Source organism: Hylaeus volcanicus, chromosome 1 (genome assembly GCF_026283585.1).
Source record: "Hylaeus volcanicus isolate JK05 chromosome 1, UHH_iyHylVolc1.0_haploid, whole genome shotgun sequence".
In the NCBI taxonomy this organism is placed as follows: Eukaryota; Metazoa; Arthropoda; class Insecta; order Hymenoptera; family Colletidae; genus Hylaeus; species Hylaeus volcanicus.
The window spans coordinates 5,694,614-5,716,968 of NC_071976.1; the positions used below are offsets into that span (position 1 = coordinate 5,694,614).

A 22,355-nucleotide genomic window follows, 5' to 3' on the forward strand; every position below is an offset into this window, starting at 1 on the left:
TGAATTCGTCTTGAAAAGTACTATCGCATGGTATAAAAAAAATATATATAGTTCCATTTGAAAAACGAAACTTGACCACCATATCGCGTTAAATAACAAAGTTAACAAAGGAGTTAGAGCTCTGTATCGCTTAAGCTGGGACACCCTGTATAGGTAGACAGAGCTTTTTACGAAGGTACTTCAACAATTAATTTTAAGGGTTAATTTTAAGAGTTATTAAGGACTTTGCGATCTGCAATTTAAACAGAAGCTTCAAACAGGAAATAATGGAGACTGAAAGATCATTGAGCTGTTGTACTCTCAAAGAACATGTGATTATGTATTTCATATCTCTGCTTCGGTAACTATGTCGATTGTAGCCCAGGAAAATCTTATGTAAAAAAGGGGAGGAAGGTCCGGGAAATTTATGTGACCTAATATGAGATGAGATGGAAGGGAAAGGGTAAAAAAATGGCGAAAATCGTCCTTACGTAATTAATGAACGGCTCCTTAGGGGTGTACCATTTCATTCTCAGTCAGAAGACAATGTTCATGTGATACGTTTATGACGAAGATTGGAAGTAACATGCATTTTATACATATTCTCTAATGCTATTATTTTAGGAGTTTGATCATCCATACGTTTTATTGCAAAAGGAGGGCTATTTTTACAACATGGTGCAACAAACTGGTGCTGCTATGGCGAAAAGTTTGACGGAAGTGGCGAAAAATGTAAGTACTTTATACAGCGAGTAAAGATATAGCTGCAAGGTATTAGAAAAACTAATTTATCTATTGGTTTTACAGTGTTTTTATAGAAACAATGAATCATCACCCTGATGATAGTCAATGTCTACTAATATTCAAAGGTATACCATATTTAAGTGAACACTTTTTATATGTACGTACGTCCGATTTGTACTTTACTATTTAGGAGTAAAGAAGAAGCTTTTGCTAAATATATTTCCAATTATACAAATTACCATGAAAGTATGGTGCTTACCACGGTATTACTAATCTCGTACAATGAAAATAACAGCAACCTTTTGTAATGTAAACATAATATCAATAAAATACTATGAATTTAAGAATATTTATCACATTTCTTGGCGAATAACGAAAGGACGTCTTAAAAGTTTTACAGAAATGTTTTTGTCTCATTTATACCTAATCAGTGCTTGTTTACGTTTGAAAAATGTCACAAAATTTCAAACCTATCATGAATAAGTTAATATAACAATTAAAATGGTCAAGGAAAGACGTAATAAAAAAAAGAGAAGTTTCCTCGTAATGAGCCCTGTTGGGTTTAACAAATCCTCCTCCACCTCGCTTAGGAGTTGGGGGAAGATTTCGTTTCGACACATTACTTTGCTTTGACCAATACCAACTCTCGCACATCTCGAAGATCAGCCGAAGCTTCCCATCCAAATCGAGAAGACTGCGGAGGCTAGCAGCAATGATGCTGCGGCACTTTCTGCCTGTGGTCCAGGGACTTTCCTCAGAGCATGAGAGTCACTGGGGACTCCGTTCGTGGCTCCGCGGTGTTGTTCGAGGGAACTTCCCGTTGCACTTGTTTCAGACGCCACCTTATATACCAAACGGAGCCGCGATCGAGCACTTGCGAGAAAGATAGAGTGGCGCTCAACCGTAGATATTCCTAAACTCTTCGATTGCAATTCTCCGGGCAATCGTTATACAGTAATATTACAAGATTGATAGTATATATACATGTAAACATTGAGATGAATTCATCTAATTGTATCCATTATAATTAAAAATACTAATATCCCAGTCTTAAACGAACGTTTTATTAGCGTTTCGCTTCTCAAATTCAGGAAACTAAATGTACAAACGAACCAATAATAATTACTATACTATAAACAAATAATGACAAAATTTGTATGATGTATGATTTTTAAATTTATAGGAACTAAAACGACGATTGTATAAAAGAATGAAGTAGATAATATTAATATTGATGGTTTAAAAATCGAAACGCTAATCGAAGCTCAAGCTTTACTACTCATTATATATCCATCTTTCATAATATATCATTGGTCTTAAAATTTATTCGTTACGTGATCATATATAAATAGAGCGTACATGTATATTCCTTAATGATAATTTAAAAATAAACAAGATAATGTAGAATTAAAATTGAAGGATCATGGGACAACACTTTCTTTTATTTCCGAATATTAAAATTCACATCGAAATCGAACTTTCTTAAAGTAAAAATCTACGTACGTAGAATACTTCAAAGATTCCATTAGTATATTTCTCGTTTAATGCTATTTAAAGATTGTACTGGAATATATATCGAGTTCAACGAGCGCACATTTAAATAAATGGCGTGATGAGAGGACACGCGTGTCATGGTATCTGAATAAAAATACAAAAAGAATTCTCCTTACATAAGCACCATATGTATAATTCACGCATCGGTAAAATGTCACTCGATTAGTACCAAAAATTATTACAAAACAAGTGAGAAATTACACGTTGCGAACAGTTTTTTTATCACACGGTAAAATTCGTTACAAAAATAGTCCGCATATATTTTAGGTCAATCTTTCGTGAGATTAAAAAACGTATCCAGAGCGTAGCAGGGATAAATTTCCTTGCGCTCTCGTAAATGTAAAACATTTGAAATTTCAAGATAAATTCGTATTACGACTGGAAGTAATCGGTACGGTCACGAAAATTCTCGGTTTTATTATCAAAACTATCAGAAGGTACAAAACACAGTGAAGCAATCTCGCATTGTAAACTTGGATCACGAGAATGAACACAGGTAAGTGTTAAACGATTTGTCCTCTTTTGGAATGTGAAATGCGCGAACATTCGTTATGCTTCTTCAATATTACTAACAAGATTAACGGTAACGGTGTAACGTGTAATTTGATTCTGCATCACTTCTTTTGATTTCTTTTTATCCAAGCACATTTCACCCGTCTACGGGAAACCATTCGAATAGCACGATGTTTGCCTTTTACGATACAATCTTCGTTTTACTATCGCCAAATTGTATTCAATGTTGGTGGTTTTCTTTGAATTAACTATCTTCTGCTCTTCAAATAATACTTTCATGGACGTTGGAGTTCCTACATATTTGATTAACAATTAATAGGAACTATCGTATAAAATCTTCGTTGTTCACAGCGGTCGCAACGTCAACAATGCCTTTTTTCATTCAAAGGAAATGTTACGAATTCACGCTTGAAATATTAAATAAAGACCCTAACATCTTGATCGTACGTAAAGTGAATGTTGCGTAATTCTCCGATTTCACAACGAGTTCTTCATTTATCCAGTTTTATGACGAATGCTTCTCCGGGGGGCACGGTGAGCTCCTTGAAGTAGACGTCGCGGTTCAGTCTGTACGTAGGACCAACTACCACCTGACCACCATAGTAAAGGAAAGATAAATCCTTGGTTTGCGTTTTGTTGCCTAAATTAGCTAGAAAGACGTACGAATTCCTCCGTGGATACCATCGTTCTATCACGATCATTTCGTCCTCTGCATATCTGCGAAAAAGAAAAGTTTCAAAAATTTATACAAATGGTTGAATACAGGGTGTCTCATGTAAAGTGTCACAAGATTTTTTTCTTGGAAAGTGGTGAAGACATATTTTTGCTATAGTTAAGTAGTACAAGGAGACTAATCTTTTAGTATGCAATTTTTTGGGGTGACTAACGAGGAAATGGAGGCCTAGATTTTTTTTGAATCTAGTGTTTAGGTTGGATAGCATTGTATTATACAAGGAAGCATTACAGAAAGAATCGAAAACTGATCAACATTTGTTAAAAATATTTTTTTATCAGATTATCGCAAGTACTTTGAAAATCTTGAAAAATCGTGAAAAGTGTTACGCGGGCCACCCTGTATATGTATGTATATAGGTTGTGTACTGCAATGGATAACGATAAGATATTTGCAATAGACCAAGGTTACCTAGTAGTGAGTAGCCATGCATTAGGAATATACTAAGCATTTAATTTGCAATCAGAAGACAATATTCATATAATATATGTTTATATGAACATCTATTGTAAATAATATATATTCTCGATTAAAGTTGGTATACCGTGTTCAATATAAAGGATTATACGTAAACAAAATCATGTGACCGCCTCACGGCCAACATTGAAAGGGCAAGAGGCCATAGTCCGTGTAGATATAGATATAATACAATGCGTAAAGTTCCTATTTATATTATACAGGGTGAACGACGTAACTTGATCAGCTTTATTATTTCCGGCCCCAGTGGGCCAATTAATTGTTCTATTCTTAATACCTTTGTTCAGAAGAGCTATTCAAGCAGATTACAATACATTTTTTTTGCATTGAATTCTTAGAATGGAAGTACTAAAATATATCTGTCCTAAAATTAATACTTTTCGAGATATTCAACTGTCAAGATACTAAAAATAATATTAATATTACGATGAATATACCTTGATACTTTTATTCTCAGAATTGATTACCCTGACAAATTCTATTTTAAAAAAGTGGAATTTCCATATAAATTATCTCTGAAGTCTTCACAAAAGATTGACTTATAAAAATTCACTATAATCAGCTTGTGCCGAATTAGTCCAGCAGTACCAAACCAAGACGTAGATGAACAAATTATATCGAACGCTCTGCTTAAATACTAACACAAAGTTGTAAAAAAAAAGAAGTTGCAGTTGATACAATTTGTGTAAAGAAATAAAAATGTCTCAGCAAACATACGTCCAGGAACTAATAGTTTCAAGAATCTCCCTCTTATTAATTTGCATGTTCTTTGTTTAACTACGCGTGTTTGCAGATGACGCAAAACGTTCTCCACAGGAAATTACACAAAGTGTAAAGTGTTCCTCAAGATATAAGCTGTGTAGACACGTCGTGTCCAAAAGGAGATATCAGTAAATCAACAAATTACAACAATAAATATTATTAAAACTATTTTCCGAGACGTATGTATACGAAATCCTTTTAGCTTCTCAAAATATGTTCTATGAATTTCAAATTTTATAGTTCTGAGTCTATGGAACCCAAATTAGGAACTCTAGCAGTGAGAATATAAATTAATCAAATCTATACCACAAAGAATATGGAAATTTTGTCATAATATATCACAAAGACGCCATAATGAAAAACCAGTTACCTAATACCACAGTTCGCTTGCACCTGATTCTCCTTCAGCACCGCCTTAACGTAAATCGGAGTCGTTTGACTTCTCAGAGTCGCCATTTCGGCAATGGTCCCCATCAAACTTGTTTCTAACGGTTTCGTAGCTTCTGGTAACCAAGCCGTGACGCCGGTGGACGCAAACTTATTACCCGACCCGTCATTCGAATCCCAATACATGGGAGCCAGGTTGTGTACGTGAGCGAGATCCTTGTGATCTTCGCAATCGCAGTCTTTAATACCTATCTAAACACAAATTCGATTTTAGTAGAAAGCTCTGAATTAGAAAATATGGAAAATTTTTAAGTATTCTAAAACGTAAGAATGCTAAGACCGAAGGTCGTATGATTCGATGATTACTAATTGCTATTTGTCGTCTTCTATTAGTGAAACAAAGAATTAGATATTCCGCAGACAATTGTTGCCAACTATTGCAAAGGCGACCTCGTGAGTTTCCGAATCATTTTGGCAAACATCAATATTATGCTTTCATTGGTTAGGATACCTATTAATCAACCGTCAATCATTGATAAAAATAATTTTACAAATACTTTATACAGTAAAAGTAAGTACTTATAATAAGATAATATGTAATTGTTCTAACTGAGAATGTACATACATAATAATTTTTATCTTCTAGAAATATAGTTCATAATTTTGCCTGTTCCGGTTGACATGCAATGTGTTAAATGCGTAGAAAAACACTTGGTCTCTTTAATGAACTCCACATATAAGCTACTTATTTAAGTCGACTAAAGAAAGCTTAGAAATGTGTGACCGTGGCAGAGAAACAACAATGTTGAAAAAGAAGATTACCTAAAGTAGTATTAGAAACAGTCCCTGATGAATCGCCTAAGAATTAATGTACACAGCACACTAACGTACTCCTTATTTATAAATTCAAAAATAAATCATACGTATTAGATATTTATGCAATATTCTTGTCTTGGTTCATGCTATAGATTTACTACCCGAATGATTCATTCCACGTATCAACGTTACTGCATTGTAAATAATATTGAATACTTCTAATGCTAAGCAATCAACGCCTTATTTAGAATCAGCTGGTAACTCTTCAAATAATAACTCTTCAAATCATACGAATTATATGAATTAAATCATATGAATTACACCACAGATATTACTAGATTGCGGATTTTTATGCATTTACAGGAAATTTGAACGCGGAAGAAACTCCAAAATGCACACAGTACACAATAATATAAACAAATATTAAATATAAAATTTCTATTTTTTTTTTAAATTCCTATACATCAATTTTTCTAGGTACCTTCGCAAAAATTTCGTAAAAATCCACAATCTACACATTATTAGATTCGTGTTTATACAACTGTGTACCTCATCTCCATAAAATATACTCGGTGTCCCTGGAAGCATCATTCCCAGCAGGGAGGCAGCAATGGTGGCGTTCTTCACACTGATAGAAGACGCAACTCTCTTCGAGTCCACTCCGCCGATGGACCAATACACCCAAGGGTAACCCGGTTTCTCGAACAACACGCCCCCCGTAACGTCCTCGACTTGTCTCTTAATTTCCTTCGTTCCATTCGCGACCCGCAGCGCGACATCCACGAGATCTATCCTGTTCAAGATGGAGTTTCTCGCGGCAGATTTGGCAGCCTTCAAGGCGTCCATATGGCAAATGAGTATTCTTTCGGATCCCAACAGGGACTTCCAGTGGGTCAGACTGGTTGGAAAGGACTCTTCGTCGACGTAGTGCTCGAGTCCCTTCAAATAGAAACCGTCGACTCCTCTCTCCAGCCAGAGTTTGATCGCCGATGCGACGGGGTTCTCCGTCACTGCGTTTATGCGATTCGACGTGAGACGTTGCGGCTTGGATTCTTCCAAAAACGGCGGTATCGAGGTCAACGCATCCCTGATCGCCTGCAACGACGTGGAAGCCGTCGTCAACGCCACGTCCTGCAGGATCAGGTCGTCCGTAACGCCTCTTCTCTCGCGCACTGCTTTGTCGGTTTTATTCGGCTTCTTCGCCGCCACGTTCTCGTCATACAACGTCTTTACAAATGGATAGAGCGGCAGATCTAAAACTAGACTCATGTTCCGTCGGTGGATCTCGCGTACGAGCGTGGCAAAGTCATCCAACGTTCCCAGCTCTTTGTTCACGTCGGTCAGGTTCGCGATGTCTAGATAGTACTCGGGATAATGCGTTGCTGGGAATATCGAGTTCAAACGAATTCCTCGAACGCCCAGCTTTTTTAAATAGTCTAATCGCGTCGTTATGCCGCGCAGGTCGCCGATACCGTCGCTGGTCTTCGAGGAGTCTTGGAAGGACGCTGGGAATATCTCGTAGAAAATGCTGCCCTGCCACCATTGCACGCGTGGATCGCACCTGCGGGAACAGGATAAAAAGTTTAGTAATAGTGCGTTGTGCGTTAATATTAAAACTACTAAGGCAGTTAATTTCACTTGTATATTTCAAACTTCTTTTCAACTTCGTTTTTTCTTCTTACTTTTAATTACAAAAATAATAGTTATATGTATAATAAGACTGCATTTGATTTGGTTTAGTGTTAAAAGCTTTTAAATTCCTTGAATTCTGGGGTTATTAACTTTTATGTTTTATTTATTTGTTAAAGCTTTGCTTGGTTTCTATGAAATTAATGTTGTTGTTGTTAGTTTTACTGGAATATCAGTGTAAGTCGTAACGCTGTTCTTCGTACATACTTTTTGGGCATGGTGGCGATGACACCGATGACGAGCGCCGTGCACCCCGCGAGCACCGACATCAGGGACCAGAAACACGTCTTCCTTATCAGCGGCCAATTCCATTTCATGAAACGATAATCCTTGGGGGGCTTCGGTACCACCAGCTGGATCCCAACCAACGGTGGCTTCCCACCATTCTCCTGATTGTAAAACTAAACAGTTACAGTGAAAGTTCATAATGATGTTAGGAAGCAACAAGCGGTGGATTAGTAAACACAGATAATGAGAGTGCCCCTCCACAATGAAAAGACTGTATGTAGCTGTTCCATCTTCAACGTAAATATCGACGTCGACGTGATACGACTATCAGAGATGGCTATAATCTCGAAATGGACCTACTACCGTGTGACAACGTGACAACGCGACAACGCTCTGAGTGATGAAAATTGTTCAGAGTATTCTGCATATTACTCCGATTCTATAAGGAACGAATGAAAGGTCCATCTCCCATAGCTTAAATAGGAGTATGTTCGGAAAATAGGATATACTTTCATTTAAGTTTGAATTCTTTTTCTGTATTTACGAAAATATGAATCTGCATAAATATCCACGGTCTAATGATTGTGTATGACAATATTTAACTTTCTTTTACGAAAATGAAAGCTTCAAAATGTTAAACCTCCATCTCCAATAGTTCAAGTAGAAGTATGTTTGGAATATGTTTGGAAAATAGGATATACTTTCATTTAAGTTTGAATTCTTTTTCTGTATTTACGAAAATATGAATCTGCATAAATATCCACGGTCTAATAATTGTGTATGATAATATCTAACTTTCTTTTGCAAAAATGAGAGCTTCAAAATTCCTCGTTTTTTCGCTAATGTATACAAGCCAAATCTTCAAGTCCTTTGTACCAAACGTCAAATAATTTTTCAAGAAAAAATAACTACGTTTCTACGTTAATTTATGTAGACGTTCCCGTGCTGAGTGTTGACTATTCTGAGCAGCGCGATTGGAGTTCTAGACGTTGTGTAGACGCAATATTCGTCGGCCAAGGGTGGTCACGAGTAGGAATATTTTTGTATTTCTAGAGGAAGGTCAATTATCATGAAAGCTTTTACGAGACATAACTTGTGGATATACGGGACACGCCAACAATTTCATAAAACGTTATGCGTGAAAATATGTATACTGCGATGACGTTGGTATAGCAAACGGTTCTGAATGGCTTGAATCGTCACGCGTTCGCCAAACATTGAAACAAGTCTTAAAGGTGACAACATTTATTACGATCGTTTGAATACTTGAAGATTAACTGAAAACGAAGCGTATAATACATTCATTACATTCACAATTGTTTAAGATATCAAGACAAATAGCGTCGATACAATGCCTAAAGATTTATCGGAACGTCATCTTAGGTGTATCACATCAATGGTCCGAAGCGTTTGGCAAGGTATTCCTCATTTGTGCCAAGCAGACCAAAATATGCTGAATACAGTGCAAATCAAATCGGAGACTTTCAAAATGGAAATATAATGTCCTTAATCACTAGATAGACGACAGCCAAGAGAATAATAAAGTCGTTCTTCTTGAATAATGTCGCGTGATCGATAAATCATTGAATATTTCCTTTCGGTCAGTCAGTTATGCAATGAGAGAATTAAAATTGTAAGAAGTCGTCGGTGTGTTTAAATTTCTATAATATATTTTCTACCAATTACGTTATTATATTATATTATAATTAGTATAGCTTGTGCTTTAATAAGTTTTGAATATGTATTACATTGTAATTCAAGTAAATATATAGTGTTCCAAAGTGAGCATAATAAATGAAAAAATTGAGTAAGAAATAATGTACGTGCTATTTCAGTCTTCTATCTATAATCTACAATCTAATACATATATACAATGTAAATAGAAAAATAAATAACTGTTACTTAAAGATACTATTTTTTAATTACTAACAAAATAATTAAAAAACTATGTCATGGACTTGCTTGCAATTAAGGATTCTGAAAAATTAGAATCAATCTTAATATCTTTATATATTAATAGTTTGACCAATGTTTTGAATTTTAAATGCCTATACATCACTATTCTTGAATCCTTTTATTTAAAAAAATAATTAGCTATAGTAAAAGATATTATTCGTTGCAAAATAAAGTGCCTGAAAATAAGAATGCTCCAAGATAAAAATCTTGAACAGTTACTTTAATATTCATGAAAGACTTTATAGTGAAAATAATACTTTCGAAGCTAATGCTTAAAATAAAAGAAAGCTTACTCAGATTTTCAAAATTTAGAAGTGAGAGTGTTGTAAATCTATATTTAAAAATTGAGTTATTTCTGTATTCCAGTTTCTTATATTTAAACTTGACAAAAAAATTGAACTTGAATTCCTTTAAATCAAGTAAAATTTACTTAGGCCATTCTTATTATTAAATTGAATTGACATGTAAATCTAGATTGGAAATTCATGTTGAACGACATACTTTGAGAATCAGTCAATGTTAAATTTACTTACATCACTCTCAATCGTGAAGACAATAATCGCAATCTGATTAACAAGAACCTCTAACTAATACTGATCTGGTTTTGAAAAAGAAACCTATATATAATCGGGCGCATCAAAAATAAAAGTAACGTGACGTGTTGAAAAGCAATTGAACTTGACACATTTTTAATTGAAGCTGAACAGATGATCGGGCGAGCGCAAAAGAAAGCATGTACATATTAGTTAACGAATACCCACAGATATTGTTATAAACAAATCGTATTCATAACTTCCATACTAAAGATAACACTTGGCAATAATTGTGAATTGTATGCCACATACATATACATCACAGAACTTCGCATAAATTATCAAGGTTTTTATTAGCAAACGTATGTGAACAACACAGACTGTTCATAAAAACAGTGCAAACAAATGTAGACTTTTGTTAGAATGTGCTATCCGTACATATGCAAAAAGCGTAATTATAGAACACAACTAAAATTACAGTAATATAGTTCATTCTCAGCTGTTTCAATATCATTTTTTGCCTTCACGTTATAAAAATCCATAGAAATCTTTATCATTCACGATAACATTTATCAACATAGAAAATTAGTGAAAATAAAGCTAGCTCATATAATCCCTAAAGCACAAAGAATATTTGCATTATTCTAACACCTAAAGAAGATAAAGAAGACAAACGTATTATATAACAAAACCGTTGTTAATAAATAAACATGCTGAATAACCGTTCTAGCATTCATTAGCATTTATTTAAAGCTCCCTCTTTTTACTAAACATGAAGATCACGTATTGAATCAATATTTGTTTCCATTTGTTTCAAGTGTTATTCCATCATCCTGATTAACAAATCAAACATTATTCTCGCCGTTGATTTTACCATCACAGTGTAATTATTAGTTCAGGACGAGGGTGTAATATTAATGCAGTATAAAAAACACAACTACAAGCTTTTAAAAATTTGCAAAAATTCACAGAAAGATATTTAGTAGGTTACTATAATATAAAAAAATGTTAGCCAAATCAAAAGTGGTCGAAATGGCTTGGAATGCCCCATATATACTAGTGTAGTATAATAGTAATAATAGTAAGTAGTATACAAGTATATATAAATACGTAAAATACTATTAACATAGATTTATTTAAATGTAATGCAAGCTTCGATACAGCGACCTAAGATTTTTGCGCAGTACTGTATCTTTGGTACCGCGCAAAAGAACACCGTTAGAGAGAAACTACGATTTCTTTCGAATGCTTACCAGTGCCTGGGCATCGGGAGCAAGGTGTTGATAAGCCGTGTTCAACTGTGTCAACAATTGCGCACAGACGGGCTCGTTTGAATCACTGCTGCTGCCGCTGGATGTTGATTCCACCATCGGATCCCGGGAACTAGGCTCTGGAACAGTAACAATGAACAATCAATGTCTATCACGTACTAACATTTCGAGCCGTCTATCGATATAGTAAAGCTCCGCGTGGTTTCGTAATAGTAACGAACAAACGTGACACCACGACCGTAAACAACCAGCGAAACTCGCGACGAGATTCAATTACCAAACGTCGTGGTCCATTAAGATTAATTCGTCGTTCAAATTGAAACTGGATCCAATTAATGCGTTTCATCGTCTGTCTAATAAGAGCCTTGCATACGATGCTCAGCGATTATACAGAGTGTCGACGAATTAAAAGATCATATTATTTCACCCATTAACACACATTATCAAATTTTTATTTTTGGCACGTTCCTCGGTGTCTAAAGATTCATATAAGTCAAGCACCGTTACAATAAATCACATGCTTTATTAAGTTACTTCATTTAATACGAGGTGGCTCCTCTTTGCACATTTTGTTGAAAATTTAGATTTTGGCCACGAAATACCACTTTCTAGGCTACTATGGGTCGAAGGAAACTTACCATCGTTTAAAGCTTTGCTGGAGCTGTTCACTATGTTCATGAACTCGCTGAGTCCGTCTTCTCTATTAATGTTCTCGAGCGGCGGGATCGATTCCACGGGATTTCCTTCCAGGGAAACATAGATCGCTCCAGATTCCAGACCATCGTCCGTCCGGAGTGGTGGGCTGGGTGTCAGAAGTGGGCAATCCGACGCTTCTTCATCCTGTTAAGCGATACCCCTTTTATCTCAGCCACTTTCAGCATAGCCACAGCGACAGGAAAATTTTCAAGCGAACAAGAAAGAATACGAAATCAAAAAAAAAAGATGTAAGAAAACTGTGAACGTTAGCTCTAGCCATCTGCGATTCGAGGTAGCTGTTCCAAGTATCAGATTGTAACACAGAAGATGTTGACTCGAGGATAAAATTAGAATCGAAAGTCAACCACTGAAAATAATTCCCCTGGAAAAGTCAAGTTAGGTGAAACACCCTGTATAATAATACTGTTTTTAACCGTGTACAAGTTCATCTTCAGGTGTAACAAAAATCTTGAATCTTGATTATCCGAAAAGTATTTTTTCGTATAATATACGTGTACATAGTATTACAAAAATTGAAATGTACGTTCTGTTAATTTGTATAATTTATTTTAAAGTTTGAAGAAGAAATATATTGTTGCATAAAAAGAATTATTCGAAAGAGTTAAGAATTATACAAATTGGATCGCTGACAATGCCCGTTGAAGACGCACAAGCGAGGAACTTAATTATACCGGCGCCAACGTTCGGACGTCAGTTGACGCTCGACGAGGACAGTGCTGAGCGCGGACAGTCCCATAACAATCCAAAAGCATCCATTCTTCTTCGCAGTTTAAAAAATTGTATTAATAATTAGATGATTAGATAAAAATAAAAAATACAAAGTAATTCATTTCAAATTAATTTACTCATAAAACCAACTAAACCTTGTTCTCACATTTATCATGTCAGTCTATATGAACAAGTAATTTTGTTTGTTTATGTATTGAAACTAGTCCGAGTGATGGCACCAAAAAGTTAGCAAAATTTCAACTTTCTGTAACAGAGGACTGACCTAATGTGAACATAGGTATTAATTGAGAACAATTTTCTTTAGATTACATTTAAGTTAAATTTAGATTTATTTAATCAATTTAATGATTTGATTAATCGTTAAATTGATTGTTCATTTTAATTAAATTATATTTACTTGAATCAAAAATCAACTTATAAACTTGTAAATAGCAGTAAATGTACCAGTTTGGAAATCTTAATTAAAGAATCGCCATTAGAAAGCTTAAATTTAATAAATTGTTTCAAGAGCCACGGAACATGCCGTTACATGTGTAAGATTATAGCGTGCAAAGACACACAAGAACAATGGAACAGAAAACAAAAGGCACTTTATTTGCGTCGAACACACCTGTTGGTCCTGATTTATAATAAGCTGTCGTGAACTGGCCGAGGACGCAAGTTCAGTGGGTAAAACCACTGACAACAGACCCTCGGGCTTCGGGATATTCATCTCTGTGGACAAATGCAGAAGATCCAATTGTCTTATTTTTACTCAGCTTCTCAAATACGAATTACGTGACATTTGGAACGAAAATATGGAAACGTGCTTATCTTTCACTTCTAGAGACGTTTTTTTTTTTCTTTTTTTTCAATACTGAAATTTTATCCTAGTTTCTTAGTCTCTGGTAACCAAACAAAGATATATTACGATAATGATTATAGCTACAAATAATTAATAAATTAAGCTACATTTAATTCGTTAAAAATTGGATTGATTTTATTTAGATTCATTGCTTTGATATTTGTGGGATGCAAAATATTATTTTAAGATCTCTGACATTTGCACTAATATATAAATTATAATTTTATTACATTACATAGCGCTGATAATGATAAAACAGGAAACAAAAAAATCATGAAAATCCATGTAACACGCTTACATAATTTTTTTAACTAAAATTTATAAATTAGGACGTTTATTATATGGGGAGGGTGACATACGCGTATAAACTTTTCAAAGGTACTATTCATATAGGAACGTGTACTTAATTATTTTAAATATGTATTGATAGTACAGAAGGGAACCACTACAGTTGCGAAAAAGTATTTATAAATAAATTTTTAAATTATACGTCACAACGACTGATAAATATCATGGGTCATTTACAATTAAACTTTTAATCTATACAAAGCAATACTTGTCTTTCGAAGGTTAAAATTATACAAAAAAAAAGAACCAGATTTCTGCGGTGGCTAAACTCTGATGATATGATCAATATAAGAACACTTTATCGATCGATATATACTTAAATTCAATATATTTTATTTTTATAAGATTAGTATTATACAATATTGATTTTACTTAGAATCGTTTTTAGATTGATATTTATATAATATTTCATAATCCATTCAATGATGGGGGCAAACAATGCTAGCTCATAGTAATAGATAAGAAAGTATTGCTTGGCATAGCAAAAAGACAAGGCTACCAATCGGTAAAGTGCTAAACACGCTGGAAATCGAGTGTAAAATAAACTTAACGTCAATGTAAAGTTTAATATGCCCATTATTGGTATACAAAAGATCGCGATGGTACTTTTCTTTTTTTAAATCCATTTCAAAGTTCATTAACCTATTACATACAAAATTAAGACAAATTGTTATTATTATATTTAAATTATGTATTTATGTCAAAGGTATTACAATAGTAAAATTAAATCATGAAAATGAAATTGAAGAAACAAATATTCAACCAATGGCACGTGTTTGAATAAAATACATAGACATTTCCTTAAATTTTATGCTTTAATTTGAACAAGATACATCATGTAAAAGTTATCGATAATATTAAAAGCTACATTCTCCTAAAAATGTTTGATGAAGTAAGCATTGTTGCATCCCGCACGAATTTTTTGTTCATTTTGTTCATTAAGCGACACAGTGTGCCACAGTGCCAGCGCCGAGTCAGTTATGTAACTCGGTTGGAAATAATAAAACCACGAAGCGGCGTTTTTATTTTCACATCGGTTTCGCTCGACGATGAATCGCGAACGAAGCGGACGATGTGGTCGTTCTTCGATGAAATCCGATCTACAAGTTTGCACGCGCGCGACATATAATTATGCCACATAAGTAAATAATACGCTGATCGCGCGAAACGCAATCCGAAGGAGTCGTATTTACGAACGGTGCACGCCGAATGACTACCCTTGTACGGATTATTGATCGAGGAATTCTATGAACGGACGGTCTATGGCTGCGTCACGATTTTTCGCCCCTAATCCATTAAATCTGCACCGATGAAAAGGACTGTCCAAACAATGCCGGAGTTCGCGTCGCGTACTCTCGGTCGCGAGTCCTCGGAAAAATAGTACGGTATTACGTCATATTGCAACGCCGCCGTTGGATCAGGTTAGTTTACGGTTGAAAAGAAACGAATATGCCAATCATCCTACAGAGGAGCTTATTAGAGTGCGTGTGCTGCGTTACGGGTGCGCATGTTGAACGTAGTTTGGCTGATTCGACGAGATAACGAAACAAGTATATTTAGAAATTCACTGTACCGAGCAAAAGTATATTTTGCCTCTTGGCGTGTTCGAAACGGTTCGTCGGAAGGCGCGCACGGGAATCGAAACGATTCGGGATTTGTTAAAAGAAAATTTAGAATCAAACACGGGAATGAAGACACCTGGAAGGGAGTATCGAATTTAATTAAGACTAGACGATTTATGATGCAGCGAAACCCGTGACGATTTTTACGCAGACATATATGCTTCTGTGCTCCGTTAGAGTATAAAACGGTATAATCACGCGACCGCTGATTCCCCTAATTATGCCTATAACGAATATACTAACTTCGGAATAAATACACGCGAAAGTTTCCCCGTGCGATTCTTTCAGATCGTGCAACAGCTGTTACAACAAGTCCTGGACGATTCGATTCGTTGTAATACAGAAAATATATACGAATCGAGTGAGGAATATACTTAATAAATTAGTTGAAAAATATAGTTTTTTAATTTTCACAGGTATACACTACATATGTTTAGCACTCCAAAAACGAGCTATGCATAGATTAAAAAAATTTTAAACAAATGCGTTACTCAACTACTGTTATGCGGTATGATTCACTGGTACTTGGAATATTAAATTTCAAAGATTCAAGTTTGCAAAGATTCAGGATTCCATAATTCTGCTCCGAAATATAGACGTGCTCATCGTATCTCCATGCGCCATGGACGCGTAAAATCCGATATCCGGCGATCACGTTCCACGGAAAACCGAAAAAAAAAAAAGAGAAAATGTGACCACTTGCGCAATTTGTATCTATAGAGTCGAAAACGATATCCGATCTTCGGTCTAGGTTTCACTTGTTGTGGTATTGAATGATTCACAATTGACACGATTACACGGTGGCATCGATCGTAAACAGAGCCTTTTTACACGAAATAACAACTCACCTGTAATTCAGCCGGTTACCACGTGACAGAAGCAACATAGGCGGAACACATAAAACACATAAAACCGACCCCGGGACACGTCCGCCCACGAGGGATCATAAAATCACCGTGATTTTCTTTCAGGCCGACCGTGGTACGATTTCGTTCGACGCCCCGCGTCTATTTACCGTCTACGTCCCGGCTTCTGCGCGAGAAACGTTTCGACTCAGCCAACGACAACAAGATCACTACCGAGGGCGACGTTTCTGCTCTCGGAAGTTGATGACCGTCGTGCTGCCCCCAAGAAAATCGCGTGCCTAACGTGTATTATATTTAGCAGCGTTTCGTTTCCTTTCGTCTCGCGTCGTGTCTCGCTGGCAAAACGTTTACTCCACAACGAGTCTGCGCGCTCGTCGATATACTCTTGTCAACGATTAGAAGCTCGATAACCTCCATGTTCCTGGAAATCCACTCGTATTGATGGCTGTTATCTACGAGGTAACGCGATCGTTTTAGAAGCTATACATTACGGATCGAACACCGTTACCATTAGATTACTCTAACCCTGAGATGTACAGTATATAAAAAATAAAACTCGAGGTGCATAGACCGGAAGTGTCGATAGCCATTGCGTTTAGAGTTGTATGAATGTCTGTTTATTTATTATTTAATGTTAGTTCGTGGGATTACCAACCGAATGAAAAAGAGTAAAGGTGGGACTGATTGTAGCTGAGCGCTGAGCACTTTTCTGGGAGCTTCATGCTGATCTATGTTGCGTTGGACTCATGCGTGGCATAAATATAATTTTGAAAATGAATGTGAGCTTTGTGCGCTATTCATCACAAGAATCTGCCTTCCAGACTATATCGACGTCCGTTTGAATTGGATTTCACTCATCTGTATAAAGGTAGACATCCTGAAGACCATGTATTTCAAGCATACTGTAAAGAAATACCGCAAATCGCGATCTATTTAGAAGCTACAGTGGGTGTAGAAAGTATTCGTACACCGATCAGTTTCCAAAAAAACTGTGTAAAATTGTAATTTATTAACTTATTTTTGATAATACAGTTGATACAGTGAAAATATTTGACTGTATGAATCTTTCGTAATTGTTAAGAATGATTCGGAATATTATTTTATAACGAAGCGCTCGAGCCCCTTTGAATATGCCAACATACTTCCAGGTGTGTTGTTTATTGTGTTTATCTTATTTTTTACCGACAGTGTTAACTTAGTATGTGACAGTATCGACACAGTCGTCGCGCATGTCGATAAAGTAAACTAAATTACTTTATTTGTTATTATAAACATAATCTTTATTCAAGAATAAAATTATTAAGTCCCTTAGATTACGACGAAATAGGTTCGAATATTGTTTATACAATGTTAACACTCGTTTCATATACATAAGGACAAAACAAAATTTACATTTACACTTATCAGATATTTTCTAGATAGCCAAAGCTTAATGTCACTGATATTTCAAAATTTATTTATTATGAGCTTATTGATTGCCATCACCTTTGTATAGATTATTTGTAGATTATGTAGGATAGGCTGTATTTTATTGATATTATCAACTTTAGAAGTCATTCTATCTGTCGTAACAACAGAATAAAATATTTCAGCTTAGTTTCTCGCAAGAATTTACACAAGTATTATTGTAATTGAAAGAAGAAGTGGGTCGTGAGCCCAGAAACCGGGCCCGTTGATCATATACAAAAAAGGAAATGTCTATAATTGATGGTGTGAGTGTTATAACTTAATACGAATCACTTCACGTGAGTCTTATAACTTTCTTGTTGGACAAAGGATTATCTAAATATTAAATGGAGATGATTTAAATAAGTACAGCAAATCTCGATAATTTTTAGTGCCAGTGGCGCCATCGGTGAGAAAACGCCCAAGTTTGTAGTGAAAATAGTTCCCACTATTGTTGCTAGATGGCGTCAAAAAAGTTTTACATCTATCGCTGAATTTACATATATAATAAGCAAATAAATCGTTAAACAATATATTGAAATCATATATTGCAGTGTTGTAGAACAAAGAATCGTATTATATATGCATTTATGTAAAATAAAAAATATTTGATTAAAGGTTTCTGTAGCGCCATCTTACAGAAACAGCAGGACTTATTTTCACTACAAACTTAGACGTTTTCCCACCAATGGCGCCATTAACGAGCAGCGTCGATAATTATTGCTAAATTAAATAACTATTTATACAAATAATAGATTTGGGATAGTATTATATAGTAAAGAGTTGTATTAACTGAAGAATAAAGAGTGATTTATTAAAAGCATCGCTCACGCCATCTTACAGAAACTGTAGGAACTATTTTCACTACAAACTTAGGCGTTTTCCCACCGATGGCGCTGTTAGTACTAAAAACAATATTATTACAGATTTGCACTTAAATAAATAAATAAATAAATACATATGTAAGTATAGTTGAATAATTGGCTTGCAATCAGAGAGGGATCGCTATGTTTTAGTGCAAAAAATAATTGTAACCTCATCCACTCACAGAGCGACTTAGTGAGTGGTAAATGTCTGGTACAACCAATGTTCACAGCATACGTTAAATTATTGCTAGATTTACTATAGTATTGCGTGATATAATAAAAACTGACTATATCTTGGTTATTCCTTAAGTTTCGTGTAATCATATCTCATTACTGAAAACAAATACCAGCAACGATAAAATCTGAAATAAATTTTTACAATTATTTTTAGCCTATCTATTATAACTTGTATTTACAAAATATGGAAAAACAATAAATTATGACACCTACAAAATGTGTAATATAGATGGAATAACAATATGACAATACTGTGAATAAAAATCATGAAGTCATGGTTCAAAATAAAACATATTATCGCGATATACAATCGCACCGTTTTTAAACCATCGACTGCATAAATCGATAAAAACAATTCTACTGTACAATGGATGTATATTCTAGCGAATGGTAACGGTGCGTGTACAATAAAGAGTTTGATGCATCAGACGATTCGATCTAGTTAGAAACAAGTAACGGTTTACTGCATCGTAATCTATCGGGCGTTCTTTTTACATTGCCATTGTGCCACTGCACAATGCTTTCGCCACACAGATTAAAATATTTTTAAAAGACACGGAAGAAACACGAAGTTATGTTAAATATACATGCGATACATTTTTATTGTTATTGATAGAAAATATTACCAATAGTAAACGTGATACGATTACGTCGACAAGAATAGTACGTTTACAAATTACTTGAAAATGTCGCCGTCCAACAAGAAAATTGTATGACATCACGATTTCATGAATGAAATCATTTTCGATCAGCGTTTTAATTATATTTTATGTGTCACTCGACTTTCGTTCGTCATGTTTGTTCACTTCTAAAAATATTTATCAAGATTGGTTGCATTCAAATGTTTCGAGAAATAATCAATCATATAAAAAGCAATTCTTTTAAATGGTACACGTAAAATGTACGTACATTTCTTAAATGAAGGAAGTAATACAAACTGTCCTTGTTTCATATTGATCGATTGTATATAGTTATGTACGTGAGTCATACTATTTTGATGCCAAGGTTACTTATTCGAGAAAGCATTTCTGAGAAACCTCGAAACTAGTTGTCGGGATCAATTTTGCAAATAGGAAGATCAGAGCAAAATGTAATCTGGTCACACTTGTCACGATACCACACAAGTATCGTGTAATATCACGTATCGGATTAATCTTCGTGTTATTATTGTACCATTACTTTATAGTCACAACCGTAGAAATGAAATCAAGTTACATTCTGTCTAACTCTGATGATACGTATGTATCTATCGCTTCGCGTGATCCATATATATTTTTTACTTATACTCGTATCTCATGTTTAAGTGCAATCATAAATGGATGAGTTCAGGTATGGATTATATTTAAGTATATTCCGATACGGTTTCGCTTTCAAAATACAAAAGTAAATACTCGACATAAGTAAAAGAAAAAAAGGCAGGCTATCATTTCAATTATTGCATAAGTGTAGGGTATATCTACGTAGCATCTTATCAATTATGATTGATAAATAGAAAAATACATGGAGTGACTAGAGTAAAAAATTTGTTGAAATCGATATAAATGTGCAATATCAGATGCAATGTAAACTACGAAACGTGTACACCACGCATTCGTCGAATTTATTGAGTTTCCTTTGCGATCACGTGTGCACTTCCTCATTGCAATATAAGCTACTGCGAACCACGATATGGTTTAGGCATTCGGAGATGTTCGCGAGTCATCGTAACTATGATGCAAGGTATGAACGGTACGTAACCAGTGCTATGATTCATAGTTGTTCATAGTTACGATGACAGATTGGGGACGGTTATCACAGAAAATTTCCCCTTCCACGTACGCACAAATTCAAACCGAGTATACACGAACTTGAAGCTTCGAGTAAGTTCGGGTAGATGGAAAAGGAGGCGGATGTGAGATTGTGAGCCATGAGCTTCCATCAGCTTCCATTTCGCTTTCGACCATAGACATGTAGAGTCTACACGTAATTACTAGACTGCGGATCTTTATGCATTTATAGCAAATTTGAATGTCCAAGAAACTACAAAATGCATACAATATCCAAGAATATAACAAAGATTGAAAGTAAAGTTCATGTTATAATACTTGCAGAATAAAATAAATTCCTATTTAGGTTCAATTTTTGTAGGCACTAGTAATTACGTATGGGGTCTCTATACCTTTATGCTTTTGACACAGTCGAAATATATAAAATCTTGACTGATTGATCATTTACTTTTCAAGACAGAATATGCTAACATTAATTGTTCAATCATTTATAACTCTAGCTTGAAGTAGAAATACTTACTTATCATTTTGTTAGATTAAACTACTAGTCTTCCAAGTACTCAACTTAATCTCTGTGAAGCCATCTCTATAATGAATATACATAGGTAAATAACCTAAGTGTCAACCTGATGGCCATTAGAATATATTTTATTATAATAAGCAAAATGTCATGACTACTATAGTTCGTATAGTTCTTTAATGTAGTATAAAAAGAAGATACTCTGAAAGTTTCAAGTAAATCAATTTCGCTGATGTAACTTTTAAGATATTATCTACAATGAAGAAATTGATTTTTTTTCGAACATCCGAGGTAACTCATCTTCGTTATTTAGTTCGTAAGACGTACAGAGGAAAACAGAAAAGACACTAGGGTGGAAACACCAAAAATTCCCTTAGATAAGAAAAGTCCAAATTACATTAGGTGCAGGAATGTGTATTATTTCTAAATTACTGTCAGACATGTCTCTCGTGTTACGTAATTTATTTTTGTTGCTCCAAGAGAGTGAAATCGAATTGAAGAAAATTCTTTGTTCGTCTTCTCTTGAAATGGGGCCTTCGAATTCCATTTTGTGGTGGGACCCATAGAAGCATAATGCGTCGTTGGCGCATTATTGGCCTAACCATGCGGTCGAAGTCGATCCCGGCACCACCCAAAGCACTCAAGTATTGAAGCGAGAAAACATAGTATCTCCATCTAAGTATTAAAAGAGGAGAAGGGAAAACATGGAAGATTGAGCGCGAGAGGGGAGAAACGACTACCGAAGGATTCAC

General features: G+C 35.0%; 2 protein-coding genes across 4 annotated transcripts in view; one reads left to right on the plus strand and one right to left on the minus strand.

The window, feature by feature from the left end:
* Window positions 1-1,164, plus strand: part of LOC128882263 (probable multidrug resistance-associated protein lethal(2)03659) — a 10,345-nt gene extending 9,181 nt beyond the window's left edge. Inside the window, exons 10-11 of the mRNA XM_054133849.1 lie at window positions 604-711; window positions 787-1,164. Coding sequence (XP_053989824.1) covers window positions 604-711; window positions 787-819 — 141 coding nt within the window. The 3' untranslated portion in view covers window positions 820-1,164. The remainder of the gene's footprint in view (window positions 1-603; window positions 712-786) is intronic.
* Window positions 1,165-2,144: 980 nt separating this feature from the next.
* LOC128882273 (neutral and basic amino acid transport protein rBAT-like) lies at window positions 2,145-16,922 on the minus strand. Of its 3 annotated transcripts, none has more exons than XM_054133857.1 (8): window positions 16,751-16,922; window positions 13,699-13,802; window positions 12,281-12,482; window positions 11,625-11,761; window positions 7,862-8,055; window positions 6,515-7,526; window positions 5,133-5,401; window positions 2,145-3,507 (listed from the first exon to the last, which is right to left on the minus strand). In XM_054133857.1, the coding sequence occupies exons 2-8, from the start codon at window positions 13,798-13,800 to the stop codon at window positions 3,282-3,284; spliced, it is 2,142 nt and encodes a 713-aa protein (XP_053989832.1). In that variant the 5' UTR covers window positions 13,801-13,802; window positions 16,751-16,922; the 3' UTR covers window positions 2,145-3,281. The 3 variants fall into 3 exon arrangements, with proteins under 3 accessions (XP_053989832.1, XP_053989838.1, XP_053989842.1); XM_054133863.1 differs by having other exon boundaries at window positions 7,862-8,043; window positions 16,751-16,921; XM_054133867.1 differs by lacking the exon at window positions 13,699-13,802 and having other exon boundaries at window positions 16,751-16,920.
* Window positions 16,923-22,355: the final 5,433 nt, after the last annotated feature.

Excerpts from the sequence above, each read along its gene's own strand:
- LOC128882273 (XM_054133857.1), bottom strand. The coding sequence starts at position 13,800 with ATGAATATCCCGAAGCCCGAGGGTCTGTTGTCAGTGGTTTTACCCACT. Across the intron at positions 11,762-12,280 it reads CAGCAAAGCTTTAAACGATG|AGCCTAGTTCCCGGGATCCG; the intron begins GTAAGTTTCCTT and ends TTACTGTTCCAG. Across the intron at positions 3,508-5,132 it reads CAAGCGAACTGTGGTATTAG|ATATGCAGAGGACGAAATGA; the intron begins GTAACTGGTTTT and ends TCTTTTTCGCAG.